At 66.5% G+C, this 13,335-nt stretch overlaps 1 protein-coding gene across 1 annotated transcript in view; it reads right to left on the reverse strand.

Annotated features, from left to right (window-relative positions):
• EMILIN1 (elastin microfibril interfacer 1) overlaps nucleotides 1-12,986 on the reverse strand; it is a 33,626-nt gene extending 20,640 nt beyond the window's left edge. The window contains exons 1-2 of the mRNA XM_054022082.1: nucleotides 12,693-12,986; nucleotides 7,627-7,752 (exon numbers count right to left, since the gene is read on the reverse strand). Of these exons, the coding sequence (XP_053878057.1) occupies nucleotides 7,627-7,752; nucleotides 12,693-12,877 (311 nt within the window). The 5' untranslated portion in view covers nucleotides 12,878-12,986. The remainder of the gene's footprint in view (nucleotides 1-7,626; nucleotides 7,753-12,692) is intronic.
• Between the last annotated feature and the right edge of the window lie 349 nt (nucleotides 12,987-13,335).

A 13,335-nucleotide genomic window follows, 5' to 3' on the forward strand; every position in this document is an offset into this window, starting at 1 on the left:
GGGTGCGGGAGGGGGCTCAGGGCTGGGGGAGGGGTGTGGGGTGTAGGGTGCGGGAGGGGGGGAGGGGTACAGGCTCCAGGCAGCACTTACCTCATGTGGCTCCCAGGAAGCGGCATCACGTCCCTCTGGCTCGTAGGTGGCCGGGAGCAGCTCCGCCGGTGCCACCCCCACAGCTCCCATTGGCCGCGGTGCCCCGTGGCTGCCCCTACGCCTGGGAGCTGGAGGAACATGCCGGCTGCTTCCGGGAGGCGCGCAGAGCCGGGTGGGGAGCCTGCCAGCCCCGTGCCAACTACCAGAGCCGCCAGAGTCCCTTTCTGACCCCATGTCCTGGTGACACCCGGCCGCCTGACACCCTGGGCAGAGCCACCGCGGCGCGAGCCCTCGGGAACGAAGGCTCTGGGTCCCCAACGTTCCCAGCTGAACGTTGCCTCAGGGCAGCTTTGGGAAAATGCTGCTTTTAGCCCGTTTCCGTTCAATGCCACAAGCCCAGAACCGGGCCCCTCACCCTGGCAAAGCTTTTTTCACTTCCCCTCGATGTGTTGGGAGTTTACGTTTACACAGCCCTGCTCTGTCTTGGTTTTGTGTCTGCGGCTGCCTGCTGGCAGTGCCGGGTCCTGGGGCGGTGCGGGGCTGACCGGGTTCTCCTGGAGTCACTCATTGGCAGCCAGATTTTCTAACCCTCTGATCCTTCCCCGGGCTCTTCCGGGATCTTCCTCGAGCGGTGGGCACCAGGCCTGGACCCAGGACCCCAGCAGCGGTCACATTGGTGCCCCATACATAGCGAGGACGCAGGGCTCACCCTGGAGGAAGGGTGAGACCCCTGGGGGACCTGGCCCATGGGACAGCTCCTCCCAGAGGCCAACCCCGTGGGGCCGTGATGGGCAAACAGCGCCATGGAAATAGGGCAGTTTCTGGTACCTCTGGGACCGGGCCAGGGCTGCTATGTCTGGAACAGGACCCAGACATCCCCACTAGGGGCGCCCTGCACATCCCCGTGGGGCACTGGATGGGGCCAGCTGCAGCTGCTGTCTCTGGGTCCCCTGCTCTGCCCCCTGCGCCCAGGGACAGGGCGATGCCAGGCTGCCTGGCCTCGTTCCCTCCATGGAGACCAGGACCCCCACCAGGCACCAGCCATGCACCGAACCCCACACCTCTGCTCTGCAGGCGCCCAACTGCCTGGCAAGGGCCCCCAGATTCCCCATGTGACGGAGCAGGGAGCAGGGCAGATTTGACCTGGGAATGTTGCAGGGGGGTTGCAGTGGGGATGTGGGACTTCCCTTGAAGGAAGCTACCTGAGCTGTAACCTGAGCCAGGAACGGGGGTGGGGAGAATTAACACCTTCTGCCCGGGAGACTGAACAAAGGAGAGGAGCAGCGGGAGGAGTTGGGAGTTTAGTTTCGGTTGGGGCTGGGTGGTGCAACGCAGGGAACCCCAAGCTGGGGTCTAAGCTCCCTGAACCTCCCAGAGGGACCTAATTGAGGGGGTCTGATCGTACCTACACGCTCTGCTTGAGACTGTGTTCCTGTCCTTAAATAAACCTTCTGCTTTACTGGCTCGTTGAGAGTCGCAGTGAATCTCGGGAAGAGGGGTGCAGGGCCCTAACTCCCCCACAATCCGCAACAACTGGTGGCAGTGGTGGGATCTACTGCACCCCGTGGACGGCGCTTCCTGCAGTAAGTGGCTGGGGAGCAGTAAAACGAAGGGGGATTGATGGGGACCAGGCGTGCTGAAGAGTGAGAGAGAGACGGTTATTACCCCTGGGAGTGTGTGACCAGCGAGAAGGACTTTTGCAGTAACAGGGTCCCCCGGGGGGATCGCAGCGAGTGGTCCCAGGGGCGGAGGAGTCTGCAGCTCGACCCTGGCAGAGAGGCGGTGACCTCGAGAAGGGCTGGCACACTAGGGGTCTCCCTGGGAACTGTGGGGAGCTGTGAGCACACAGGCCGGTGAGTGGCCAGCAGGAAGATGTATGCCAAGCGGCTTAAGAGCGACCTGGTGGAGCTGTGCAAGCAGAGGCGGCTGCGCATTGGGAGGCTCACCAAAGAACAGCTCATTGCCCAGCTGGAGGCGGAAGATCGCCCGAATGAACTGATCCCTGTGTCTCAGGGAAGCAGCCTGGCAAATGCAGCGCAGGCACCAGTGTCTGTCCCAGCTGGGAGTGGTCAGCCGGCTGCTGAGGGCTTCCCGAGACCCCTCCTTCCTATGCCTAGGGGAAGGGTGGGGAGGAGCCCAGCAAATACCGAAGGCGCCGTGACCCCCCCGGCCAGCAGGGGATCCCCCCGGCGAAGTTCGCCGGCCAGCAGAGGATCCTCCCGGCGACGTTCGGCATCCGTGGAGCGGAATTGGCTGGAATGGGAGAAAGAGCTAAAACTGAGAGAGCTGGAGGATCGTGAACGACAGAGACAGCATGAACGGGAGGAGAATGAGAGACAGAGACAGGAGAATGAGAGACAGCGTCAGCATGACCTGGAACTGGCGAGATTGAAGGGCAGCGAACCCCCGGCTGCGGTGAGTGAGGGGGGACCCAGGACTGCACGGAGCTTTGATAAGTGCATCATGGCCCCATACAAGGAGGGGGAGGACATGGATGACTTCCTGGAGGCCTTTGAGACGGCCTGCGAGCTGCACCGGGTTGATCCCGCGGACAGACTCCGGGTCCTTACCCCCTTACTGGACCCCAAAGCCGTGGCATTGTACCGCCAACTGGGAGAGGCAGAGAAAGGGGACTACGAACTATTCAAAAAGGCCCTGCTACGTGAGTTTGGGCTGACTCCTGAGATGTACCGGGAAAGGTTCCGGAGTCAAGATAAAACCCCTGAGATCTCATATCTGCAACTAGCCGTCCGCATGGAAAGATACGCCAGCAAGTGGGCTGGTGGGGCCCAGACGAAGGAGGACCTGATTAAACTGCTGGTACTGGAGCAACTGTATGAGCGGTGCCCATCCGACCTGAGGCTGTGGTTGGTGGACAGAAAGCCAGAGAACCCGCGACACGCCGGGCAGCTGGCCGATGAGTTTGTAAAGAGCCGGTCAGGGGGTGGCAGGGAGGAGCCCCAAAGGAACAGGCCCGCCGCGATGCAGAGAGAGAGTCACCCTGGGACCTCCCAAAGGGGGAATATGGGGAATCCCCTCCCACGGGGAATGCCCAGCATCAGGGACAACCGACCGGCTCGAGGGGACCCACGGGACATGAGCTGCTATTACTGCGGCCGAAGAGGCCACGTTCGGGCCCAGTGCCCCAAGCTCAAGGACAGACTGAGCAGACCGAACCCGCACTGGGTTAACTTGGTAGAGGCCCAGACGGACGAGGGGCAGGCTTCCCACGCAAGAGGGGCTGGCAGCTTATCAACTGCTCAAGAGAGAGAAAGGCCCCCGGCCAGCTTCTCTGTGGGGCCAGATGCTCCGGATTCAAAGTTCTCCGTTTACAGGGTTGGCGCGGGGCTGTCCCTGCGGAACGAGTGCCTTGTTCCCCTGGAGGTGGATGGGAAGAAAGTTTATGGATACTGGGACACGGGCGCAGAGGTGACACTGGCCCGGCCTGAGGTGGTGGCCCCAGATCGGATGGTGCCCAACACCTTCCTGACCCTGACCGGGGTGGGCGGGACCCCATTCAAGGTTCCCGTAGCGAGGGTACACCTGAAATGGGGGGCCAAGGAGGGCCCCAAGGACGTGGGAGTGCACCACCATTTGCCCACTGAGGTGTTGATGGGGGGGGACCTAGAGGACTGGCCAAGCAGCCCCCAGACCGCCTTAGTCGTGACCCGTAGCCAGAGCCGGCGAGGGGCACTACGCCCTGACCTTGGGAAGGATGTCCCACCGGAGGCACCGAACCCTTCCCGGGTGGGGAGGGAACACCCAAGGACAGGCCGCGGGGTGGCTGGGGCTTCCGACCCAGCCGACGAGAGGGAGCAGGTCCCCATCCCTTCCCCAGCCGCCGAGTTCCAGGCCGAGTTGCAGAAGGACCCCTCCCTGCGGAAGCTAAGGGGCCTGGCTGACCTCAGTGTGGTACAGACCATGAGGAGAGGATGCAAGGAGAGGTTCCTGTGGGAGAAGGGGTTCCTGTACCGAGAGTGGGCTCCCCCGGGGGAAGTGGAGTCGTGGGGGATCAGGAGGCAGCTGGTGGTTCCCCAGAAGTTTCGCCACAAGCTACTGTACCTGGCCCATGACATCCCTCTCGCAGGGCACCAGGGGATCCGGCGCACCAGGCAGAGGCTGCTACAGAACTTTTACTGGCCCGGGGTCTTCACCAACGTCCGGCAGTACTGCCGATCCTGTGACCCCTGCCAGAGGGTGGGGAAGGCCCGGGACAAGGGGAAGGCAGCATTGAGACCTTTGCCCATCATAGAGGAGCCTTTCCAGAAGGTGGCCATGGACATAGTGGGACCTCTCAGCAAGACGACCCGGTCTGGGAAGAAATACATCCTGGTGGTGGTAGATTTCGCCACCCGCTACCCCGAGGCAGTGCCCTTATCGTCCATTGAAGCAGACACTGTGGCGGATGCGCTGCTGACCATTTTCAGCCGAGTGGGGTTCCCCAAGGAAGTCTTGACGGACCAAGGGTCCAACTTCATGTCGGCCCTACTCCGGTGCTTGTGGGAGAGATGTGGGGTCCGGCACAACTGGGCCTCAGCATATCACCCCCAATCCAACGGGCTGGTGGAGAGGTTCAATGGGACGCTAAAAATGATGCTGAAAACATTTATGAATCAGCACCCGCAGGACTGGGACAAGTACTTACCTCACCTGCTGTTTGCGTACAGGGAGGTACCCCAGGAGTCTACCGGGTTTTCGCCTTTCGAACTGCTATATGGAAGGCGGGTAAGGGGGCCCCTGGACCTGATGAGAGACGAATGGGAGGGGAAGGCCACTCCTGACGGAGAGTCGGTGGTGGAGTATGTCCTGACCTTCCGGGAACGACTTGCCGAGCTCATGGGCCTGGCCAGGGAGAATCTGGCCAGAGCCCAGAGGAAGCAGAAGGTCTGGTATGACCGCACAGCACGGGCCTGCGCCTTCGCCACTGGGGATCAGGTGATGGTCCTCATCCCCGTGAGGAAAAACAAACTCCAGGCCGCCTGGGAAGGGCCCTTCAAGGTTGTCAAGCAACTAAACGAGGTAAACTATGTGGTGGAGCTGTCGAACCGGGCACACCACCACCGGGTGTACCATGTGAATATGATGAAGCCATATTATGACAGGGGGAATATGGTGTTGGCCGTGTGTGGACAGTGGGAGGGGCAGGGAGATGACCCTTTAGTAGATCTATTCCCTGGGACAAGAGTTGGCTTCCCCCTGGAAGCAATTCCCCTCTCTGATCGGCTAACCCCTGCCCAGCGAGCTGAGATCGGAGGGGTGCTGCATCTGTACCAACAGCTGTTTTCCAACCTGCCTGGACGCACTAATCTGACTGTCCACCGGGTGCAGACAGGATCGCACCCGCCTATAAAATGCTCCCCCTTCCGAGCCACAGGGAAAACTGCTCAGGACCTGGAAAGAGAGGTCAATGACATGCTGGCTTTGGGGGTGATCCAGCCGTCTTCCAGCCCTTGGGCCTCGCCGGTGGTGCTGGTCCCCAAAAAGGACGGGTCGATCCGGTTCTGTGTGGACCATCGGAAGCTCAATGCCATCACTGTAGCCGATGCCTACCCCATGCCCAGGCCGGACGAGCTCCTAGACAAGCTGGGAGGTGCTCGGTACCTTACCACCATGGATCTTACAAAGGGCTATTGGCAAGTGCCGCTGGATGCAGATGCCAGGCTGAAATCGGCCTTTGTCACCCCTCTGGGGCTCTATGAGTTCCTGACCCTGCCCTTCGGCCTCAAGGGAGCGCCGGCCACCTTCCAGCGCCTGGTGGATCAGCTACTGAGGGGGATGGAGAGTTTTGCCGTGGCGTATATCGATGACATCTGTGTCTTTAGCCAGACCTGGGAGGACCACATATCCCAGGTTAGACAAGTGCTGGACCGACTCCAGAAGGCTGGGCTGACCGTAAAACCGGAGAAGTGCAAGGTGGGGATGGCTGAGGTATCCTACCTAGGCCACCGGGTGGGAAGCGGCTGCCTAAAGCCGGAACCAGCCAAAGTGGAGGTGATCAGAGACTGGCCCGCTCCTCAAACCAAAAAGCAGGTCCAAGCCTTTATTGGGATGGCGGGGTACTATCGGAGGTTCGTGCCCCACTTTAGCGCCATAGCCGCCCCCATCACTGAGCTGTGCAAGAAGGGGAAGCCAGACAAAGTGGTCTGGACCGAGGAGTGCCAGGAGGCTCTCCGGGGGCTGAAGGAGGCTCTGGTCAGTGGCCCAGTTCTGGCAAACCCAGACTTTGACAAGCCCTTTATGGTGTTCACCGACGCCTCAGACACAGGACTGGGGGCGGTGTTAATGCAGGAGGATGAAAAGGGGGAGAGACACCCCATCGTGTACCTGAGCAAGAAGTTGCTACCCCGGGAGCAGAACTACGCGGCCATCGAGAAGGAATGCCTGGCCATGGTGTGGGCCCTCAAGAAACTAGAGCCATATCTCTTTGGGCGTCACTTCACCGTGCACACCGACCACTCTCCCCTGACCTGGCTGCACCAGATGAAAGGAGCCAACGCCAAGCTCCTGAGATGGAGCCTGCTCCTGCAGGATTATGACATGGACGTGGTCCATGTGAAGGGACGTGACAACCTGATAGCGGACGCATTGTCCCGGAGAGGGAGCCCTGAATTTCCCCAGGTCACTGGTCAGAGTGACCCCGTACAGTTCAGTCTCGAAGGGGGGAGAGATGTGACGGAGCAGGGAGCAGGGCAGATTTGACCTGGGAATGTTGCAGAGGGGTTGCAGTGGGGATGTGGGACTTCCCTTGAAGGAAGCTACCTGAGCTGTAACCTGAGCCAGGAACGGGGGTGGGGAGAATTAACACCTTCTGCCCGGGAGACTGAACAAAGGAGAGGAGCAGCGGGAGGGGCGGGGAGTTTAGTTTCGGTTGGGGCTGGGTGGTGCAACGCAGGGAACCCCAAGCTGGGGTCTAAGCTCCCTGAACCTCCCAGAGGGACCTAATTGAGGGGGTCTGGTCGTACCTACACGCTCTGCTTGAGACTGTGTTCCTGTCCTTAAATAAACCTTCTGCTTTACTGGCTGGTTGAGAGTCGCAGTGAATCTCGGGAAGAGGGGTGCAGGGCCCTAACTCCCCCACAATCCGCAACACCCCACTCCCCTCCCTTCCCTCCCCAGGGTCAGTCCTCCCATCTCTCACCGGCCCCCACACGGCACTGAGGTCAGTGAGCTTCCGTCCGCTGGCAGCTCCCTGCCCCCCAGCCCCTCCCCCCGCCCCACAGAGCAGCACAAGGCCCCAGCCCAGAACATCTGTATCTTGGCCAGGACAGAGCCAGGCGCAGGGGCTACGCACACAAGGCCCTGCCGGTTCCTGGCCTGCAGCCCCCTGCCAGCCCAGCCCTGCCCCCCGAGCCCTGCCAGTGCCCTTCACTCCCGACCCGCAGCCCCTGCCAGCCCAGCCCTGACCCCCCGAGCCCTGCCAGTGCTCTTCACTCCCGACCTGCAGCCCCTGCTGTCCCAGACCTGGGCTCCCCCCAGCCCTGCCGGTGCCCCTCACTCCTGACCCACAGCCCCTGGGGCCCTTGCCCCCACACTCACGTCACAATGCGCGGGCACTGGAGCTGCCCCCACCCACAGGGCTGGTAGTCGGGTTTGACGAAGGTGTCCACGCCGTCCTCCACCACGCAGCTCACCGTGCGCGTCACCACGTAGGCGCACCAGTTCCTGGAGCAGGCGTGAGCGTCAGGCCCAGCAGGCACAAGATGCATCCCCTGCCCCCTACGTACAGCAGCCCCCCCCAGTGCAGCGAGCCCCCCCCACCCTGGTGCAGTGAGCCCACCCTTCCCCCCAGTGCAACGAGCCCCCACCAAGGCAGCGAGTCCCCCTTCCCCCCAGTGCAGCGAGCCCCCCGCCCTGGTGCAGCGAGCCTCCCCTTCCCCCCAGTGCAGCGAGCCCCCCCCACCCCCCAGTACAGCGAGCCCCCCGCCCTGGTGCAGCGAGCCTCCCCTTCCCCCCAGTGCAGCGAGCCCCCCGCCCTGGTGCAGTGAGCCCCCCCCACCCCCAGTGCAGCGAGCCCCCCGCCCTGGTGCAGCGAGCCTCCCCTTCCCCCCAGTGCAGCGAGCCCCCCGCCCTGGTGCAGCGAGCCCCCCCCACCCCCAGTGCAGCGAGCCCCCCGTCCTGGTGCAGCGAGCCTCCCCTTCCCCCCAATGCAGCGAGCCCCCCCCACCCCCAGTGCAGCGAGCCCCCCGCCCTGGTGCAGCGAGCCTCCCCTTCCCCCCAGTGCAGCGAGCCCCCCGCCCTGGTGCAGCGAGCCCCCCCCAGTGCAGCGAGCCCCCCGCCCTGGTGCAGCGAGCCTCCCCTTCCCCCCAGTGCAGCGAGCCCCCCGCCCTGGTGCAGGAGCCCCTGCCCGGTCGGGAGCTGGTCACAGCTCGCTGCTAATGGGACCATGAGCCTGTTACAGCCCCCCCCACACTCCCTTTGATCTCTGCCCTGCCCCATGCCCCTGGCAGCAGCCAGCCCCTTTGATCACAGAGGGGAACCAGCAGGGTCACGAGCAGGGTGACTCAGGGGAGGGGGGCAGGAGGTGCCTTGCCCCCCCCCCCCCAAGACTCCCAGGAACTTGGGGCAAAGGCCAATTCTGCCCCCCCCCCCCCCCCCGGCAGCCTCTCCAGCCCAGAGTCGTCCCGCCAGGTGGGTGGCTGCCAGGCCCCTACTACACTGTGGGGTGGCAGCAGGACTGTCTGCCCCACTGGGGCTCTTACTGCAGGAACCCACTGGCTGGGGGGCTGGGGTAGGGCTAGCCCTGGCACCAGGGGGCATTTGGGCGGGTGGGGGCAGGCTGTGCCAGGGGCCCATGAGGTGATTCCCATGGGGCACCCCCCAGCCAGCCCCATCGCCTCGTGGGTTCGATGGGGCCCAGCCCTTTCCCAGGCAGCTCCCTGCTCCCAGCCTGGGGTCTCCCCTGTGCCCCCGAGTCACTGCCCTGTCTCCCCGGGGCCAGCCGGGCCAAGCCGGCTGCAGCCCGTTCCCTGAGCCCCGGCCCTGAGCAGCTGGAGCCGGGCTGGTTAATCATTGCAGAGCTGGGGGGGCGGGGGCACAGAACTGCCCCATGGGCCCTGGCTGCCATGAAAACAGGGGGAGCCTGGGGGCTCTGGGGACGCTGGGCCCCTGCCCGTCCCCTGCATAGCTCCGGGGGTGTAGCCCCCCCACCATGCTGCAGGGAGACACCCCCCCACGGGTGCTGGCAGTTCTGGGGGGGGGAGACTTTCTGGTGAGCAAACACAGACCCAGCCGGGGGTCAGGGCGGGGGGCTCCGCAAGGGGCTCTGCGCTCCCAGACCCGGCTGTCGTTCCTGGCGTGTTCCTGGGGCCTGGCGGGATCCCAGCCTCCCTCCCAAATTCCTGCTCTTGGACACAAGCCGCTTCCCTTCCTGTCCCGAGTGCGGGGCTGCCCCACGCCTGCGGCCTGTTCTCCCCGTCCCCCCCACCCCCCCGCAGCTGGGACTCCCCGGCCCCGCAGGGGGTCCTACAGAGCAATGCCCCCCCGCGCTGGGCACGGACCTGCTGGGGCGTCCCTGCCCCAGAGAGCAGCCCATGGGGCCGAGATGGGCCCGGGTGGTGCACAGAGCTACCCATGGCCCAGTCCCCTCTGGCAGGCACCGAACGGGCCATGCAGAGCATGGGGCCAGGCCAGGCTGGGGAGCGACGGGGGCCTGTCCATGTCCTGTGGGTCACTAAGCCCCCCCAACCCCTCCTCCTGTCACAGCTTTGCGGGGGGGCCCGGCCAGCTGCTCCCTGCCCAGGGCTCCCCACAGGAGCGCCGGGCACTGCACCCCCACCCTCTGCCAGCCCCTGGGGTGTCTGGCTGCCCCACCACCTCCCCGGGCTGGGTGGGGCTGGGTCCCGCTCTGCCCCACCCGGCCGAGGCTGCCCCGCTGCGGCTGGCACGGCCCTTGCCAGGAACACGGTGCCCAGGCCGGTGCCCAGCGAGGCCGAGGGTCCCGCCCCCGGGCAGCTGCCCTGGCCCCGCGGGTGATATGGCTGCAGCTCAGCGGAGACGCCATGGCCAGAGTCAGCCGCCCCCTTGCCCGGGAGTGCCCCTCCCCCCCCTCAACAGTGACCCGTCCCCTGCCCGACAGTGCCCCCATGCCCCTGCCAGTGCCCCGTCCCCCTACCCCCCGACAGTGCCCCCTCCCCCTGCCCGACAGTGCACCCCTACCCCCCGACAGTGCCCCCCTCCCCCTGCCCCTGACAGTGCCCCCATCCCCCTGCCCGACAGTGCCCCCTGCCCCTGCCAGTGCCCCCTCCCCCTGCCTAACAGTGCCCCCGTCCCCCTGCCCGACAGTGCCCCTACCCCTACCCCCCGACAGTGCCCCCTCCCCCTGCCCGACAGTGCACCCCTACCCCCCGACAGTGCCCCCCTCCCCCTGCCCCTGACAGTGCCCCCGTCCCCCTGCCCGACAGTGCCCCCTGCCCCTGCCAGTGCCCCCTCCCCCTGCCTGACAGTGCCCCTACCCCTACCCCCCGACAGTGCCCCCTCCCCCTGCCCGACAGTGCACCCCTACCCCCCGACAGTGCCCCCCTCCCCCTGACAGTGCCCCCATCCCCCTGCCCGACAGTGCCCCCTGCCCCTGCCAGTGCCCCCTCCCCCTGCCTAACAGTGCCCCCGTCCCCCTGCCCGACAGTGCCCCTACCCCTACCCCCCGACAGTGCCCCCTCCCCCTGCCTGACAGTGCCCCTACCCCTACCCCCCGACAGTGCCCCCTCCCCCTGCCCGACAGTGCACCCCTACCCCCCGACAGTGCCCCCCTCCCCCTGCCCCTGACAGTGCCCCCGTCCCCCTGCCCGACAGTGCCCCCTGCCCCTGCCAGTGCCCCCTCCCCCTGCCTGACAGTGCCCCTACCCCTACCCCCCGACAGTGCCCCCTCCCCCTGCCCGACAGTGCACCCCTACCCCCCGACAGTGCCCCCCTCCCCCTGCCCCTGACAGTGCCCCCGTCCCCCTGCCCGACAGTGCCCCTACCCCTATCCCCCGACAGTGCCCCCCTCCCCCTGCCCCTGACAGTGCCCCCTCCCCCTGCCTGACAGTGCCCCCGTCCCCCTGCCCGACAGTGCCCCTCTCCCTGCCCCGGACAGTGCCCCCATCCTCCTGCCCCCGACAGTGCCCTTCCCCCTCCCCCTCGACAGTGCCCGCTCTCCCCCTGCCCCCCGAACAGTGCCCTCCTCCCCCTGACAGTGCCCCTCCCCGTACCCGACAGTGCCCCCCATCCCCCTGCCCGACAAAGCCCCCATCCCCCTGCCCCCGACAGTGCCCCTCCCCGTGCCCCTGATAGTGCCCCCCTCCCCCTGCAGACTCCATCTGGCTGTGGCTTCACACGCCCTGGGCCCCTCTCGCTCGGGGCTGGCGTGAGGCCAGCCCAGGCCAGGCTCACGCAGCGCTTCCCCATTGCCCCACACCCCAGGCTGCCGCGGGCGCCCCGAGAGCAGGGCACATGGGGGTGCCTGGGCCTGGTCTGTGGGGCGGGGGCCAGTCGGTGCTCCAGAACCCCCCAGCGCCCCTGTCAACGCACTGCAGCCCTGGGGGACCCCAGGCCGGGGGGGCCACATCCTCTCCCGTCCCCCACGGAGCCTCCCCCACACACGGGTGGTCATCCCCCGACCCTCCCAAGCACCCCCCCACCAGACACACGTGCTGCTGAGAATGTCCACGCACAGCCAAGCCCCCCGCCTCCCTCCCCCCGAGCCTCCCACCTCCCTCCCTCTTCCCCTGCTCCCCCACCACCCTCCCCACCCTCCCCTCTGCCCCCCACTCCTCGTGTCCTCTGGCTCCCCCACCCACCCACTCCTCCCTCCCCCACTCCCCTCACCTCCCTCCCTCCCCACTCACCCTGCCCCCCACTCCTCCCTCCCCCTGCTCCCCCCACCTCACCAACTCCTCCCTACCCCCCGCCCCCCCCACACCACACCTCCCTCTCCCCCGCCCCGGTCTGAGGCTCTCCATGTGCCTCACACTCAGGAATCTGCGCATGTCCCAGGTCACTGTCACTCCCCCACTCTGTGCCTGGGGAAACTGAGGCACAGAGCAGGGCTGTGGCCCACCTGAGGCGGCACTGTGCCCAGGGGCTGCCAGACAGACCCCATCCCAAAGTGACCAGGCCCCAAGATGTGCCGCCCTCAGCCACGGCTGACTCCTGCAGCAGCTGGGCCGAACCCCACAAAATGAGCCATAAGGAGACTGGTCCCCCTGCCCTGGGGGGTCCCCAGGGTGCCCCCTCCAGCTCAGGAACCTCCTCATCTCCATGGGGTGGGGGAGCCCCCGGGTGCCCTCCCAGTTCTTGTGCTGGGACCTCTTGTCCAAGGCCAGATGGGGTACCCCAGGGTGCCCCTCAGGGCCCACAGCCGCCCTCCCGCTCCAGGTCACCGAGCTCCCTGCCTCCAGCGAGTGGGGCCCTTGGGGCCAGGCCCCACGGCGCCCCCGGGCTGCCGGGGCTCACACTGAGATGCCCCCTGCCCCACGGGCCCAGGCCCCTCGGCATCCCCGACCCCTGGGCCAGAGGGGCAGGGTAAGTGCCCCACGGCTGCCCCGGGCTCAGCTCTCAGCTGTGAGACCAGCCTACCCCCCCACACTCTGCCAGTGGCGCCCGCCCGCCCCGGCGCGGCCCCTTACCTGTGCCGGCTGGCGGCCCGGGCGCCTGGCTGTGCCTGCGAGCTCCCCTGGGCAGCGGGGACCGGGCCCTGGCTCAGGGGCACGGCCCCCCCGGTGTAGAGGCTGTAGCGGGGCGGGTAGTTGGCGGCCCAGGCCACCCCTGCCAGGAGGCAGCAGAGGCTGCCCCAGAGCCACCCCACGGCCATGCTGGGCACGAAGGCGTCGGGCCGTCCCGCTCAGTCGCTCATGGCTCAGCCACGGCTCCCCTCGCCATCCACACGTCCCCACGCTGGGGCTGGCCTCTCCTCCACCCTCCCCCTCCAGCGCCTGGGCCGGCCCCTCCAGCTGTCAGCCCCGCCCGCCCCCCACTTCCTGCCTCCCCCCAGCCCTGCCTGGCTCAGCGCCCCCCACCCCACCCCACCCACGGCCACCTTGGCCCCTGCGAGGGGCTTTTCTGCAGCTCCAGGTCCTGCTCCCCCCAGCCCGCCCCCTCCCCCGCCCGGCTCCGCAATCACATCTGCTTCTCGTTAAGGCCCCGACGGGACAGGGGGAGAAAACACAGAGAACGGGAAAAGCAAGAGAGGCCGGGCAGGGGGCCAGGACGGCAAGCGCTACTGAGTGGGGCCCCTGCCGGGCCTGGGCTCAGCCCCACCGCAGCAACCCC

The sequence above is a fragment of the Malaclemys terrapin genome, chromosome 3, assembly GCF_027887155.1.
Source record: "Malaclemys terrapin pileata isolate rMalTer1 chromosome 3, rMalTer1.hap1, whole genome shotgun sequence".
NCBI classification, from domain to species: Eukaryota; Metazoa; Chordata; order Testudines; family Emydidae; genus Malaclemys; species Malaclemys terrapin.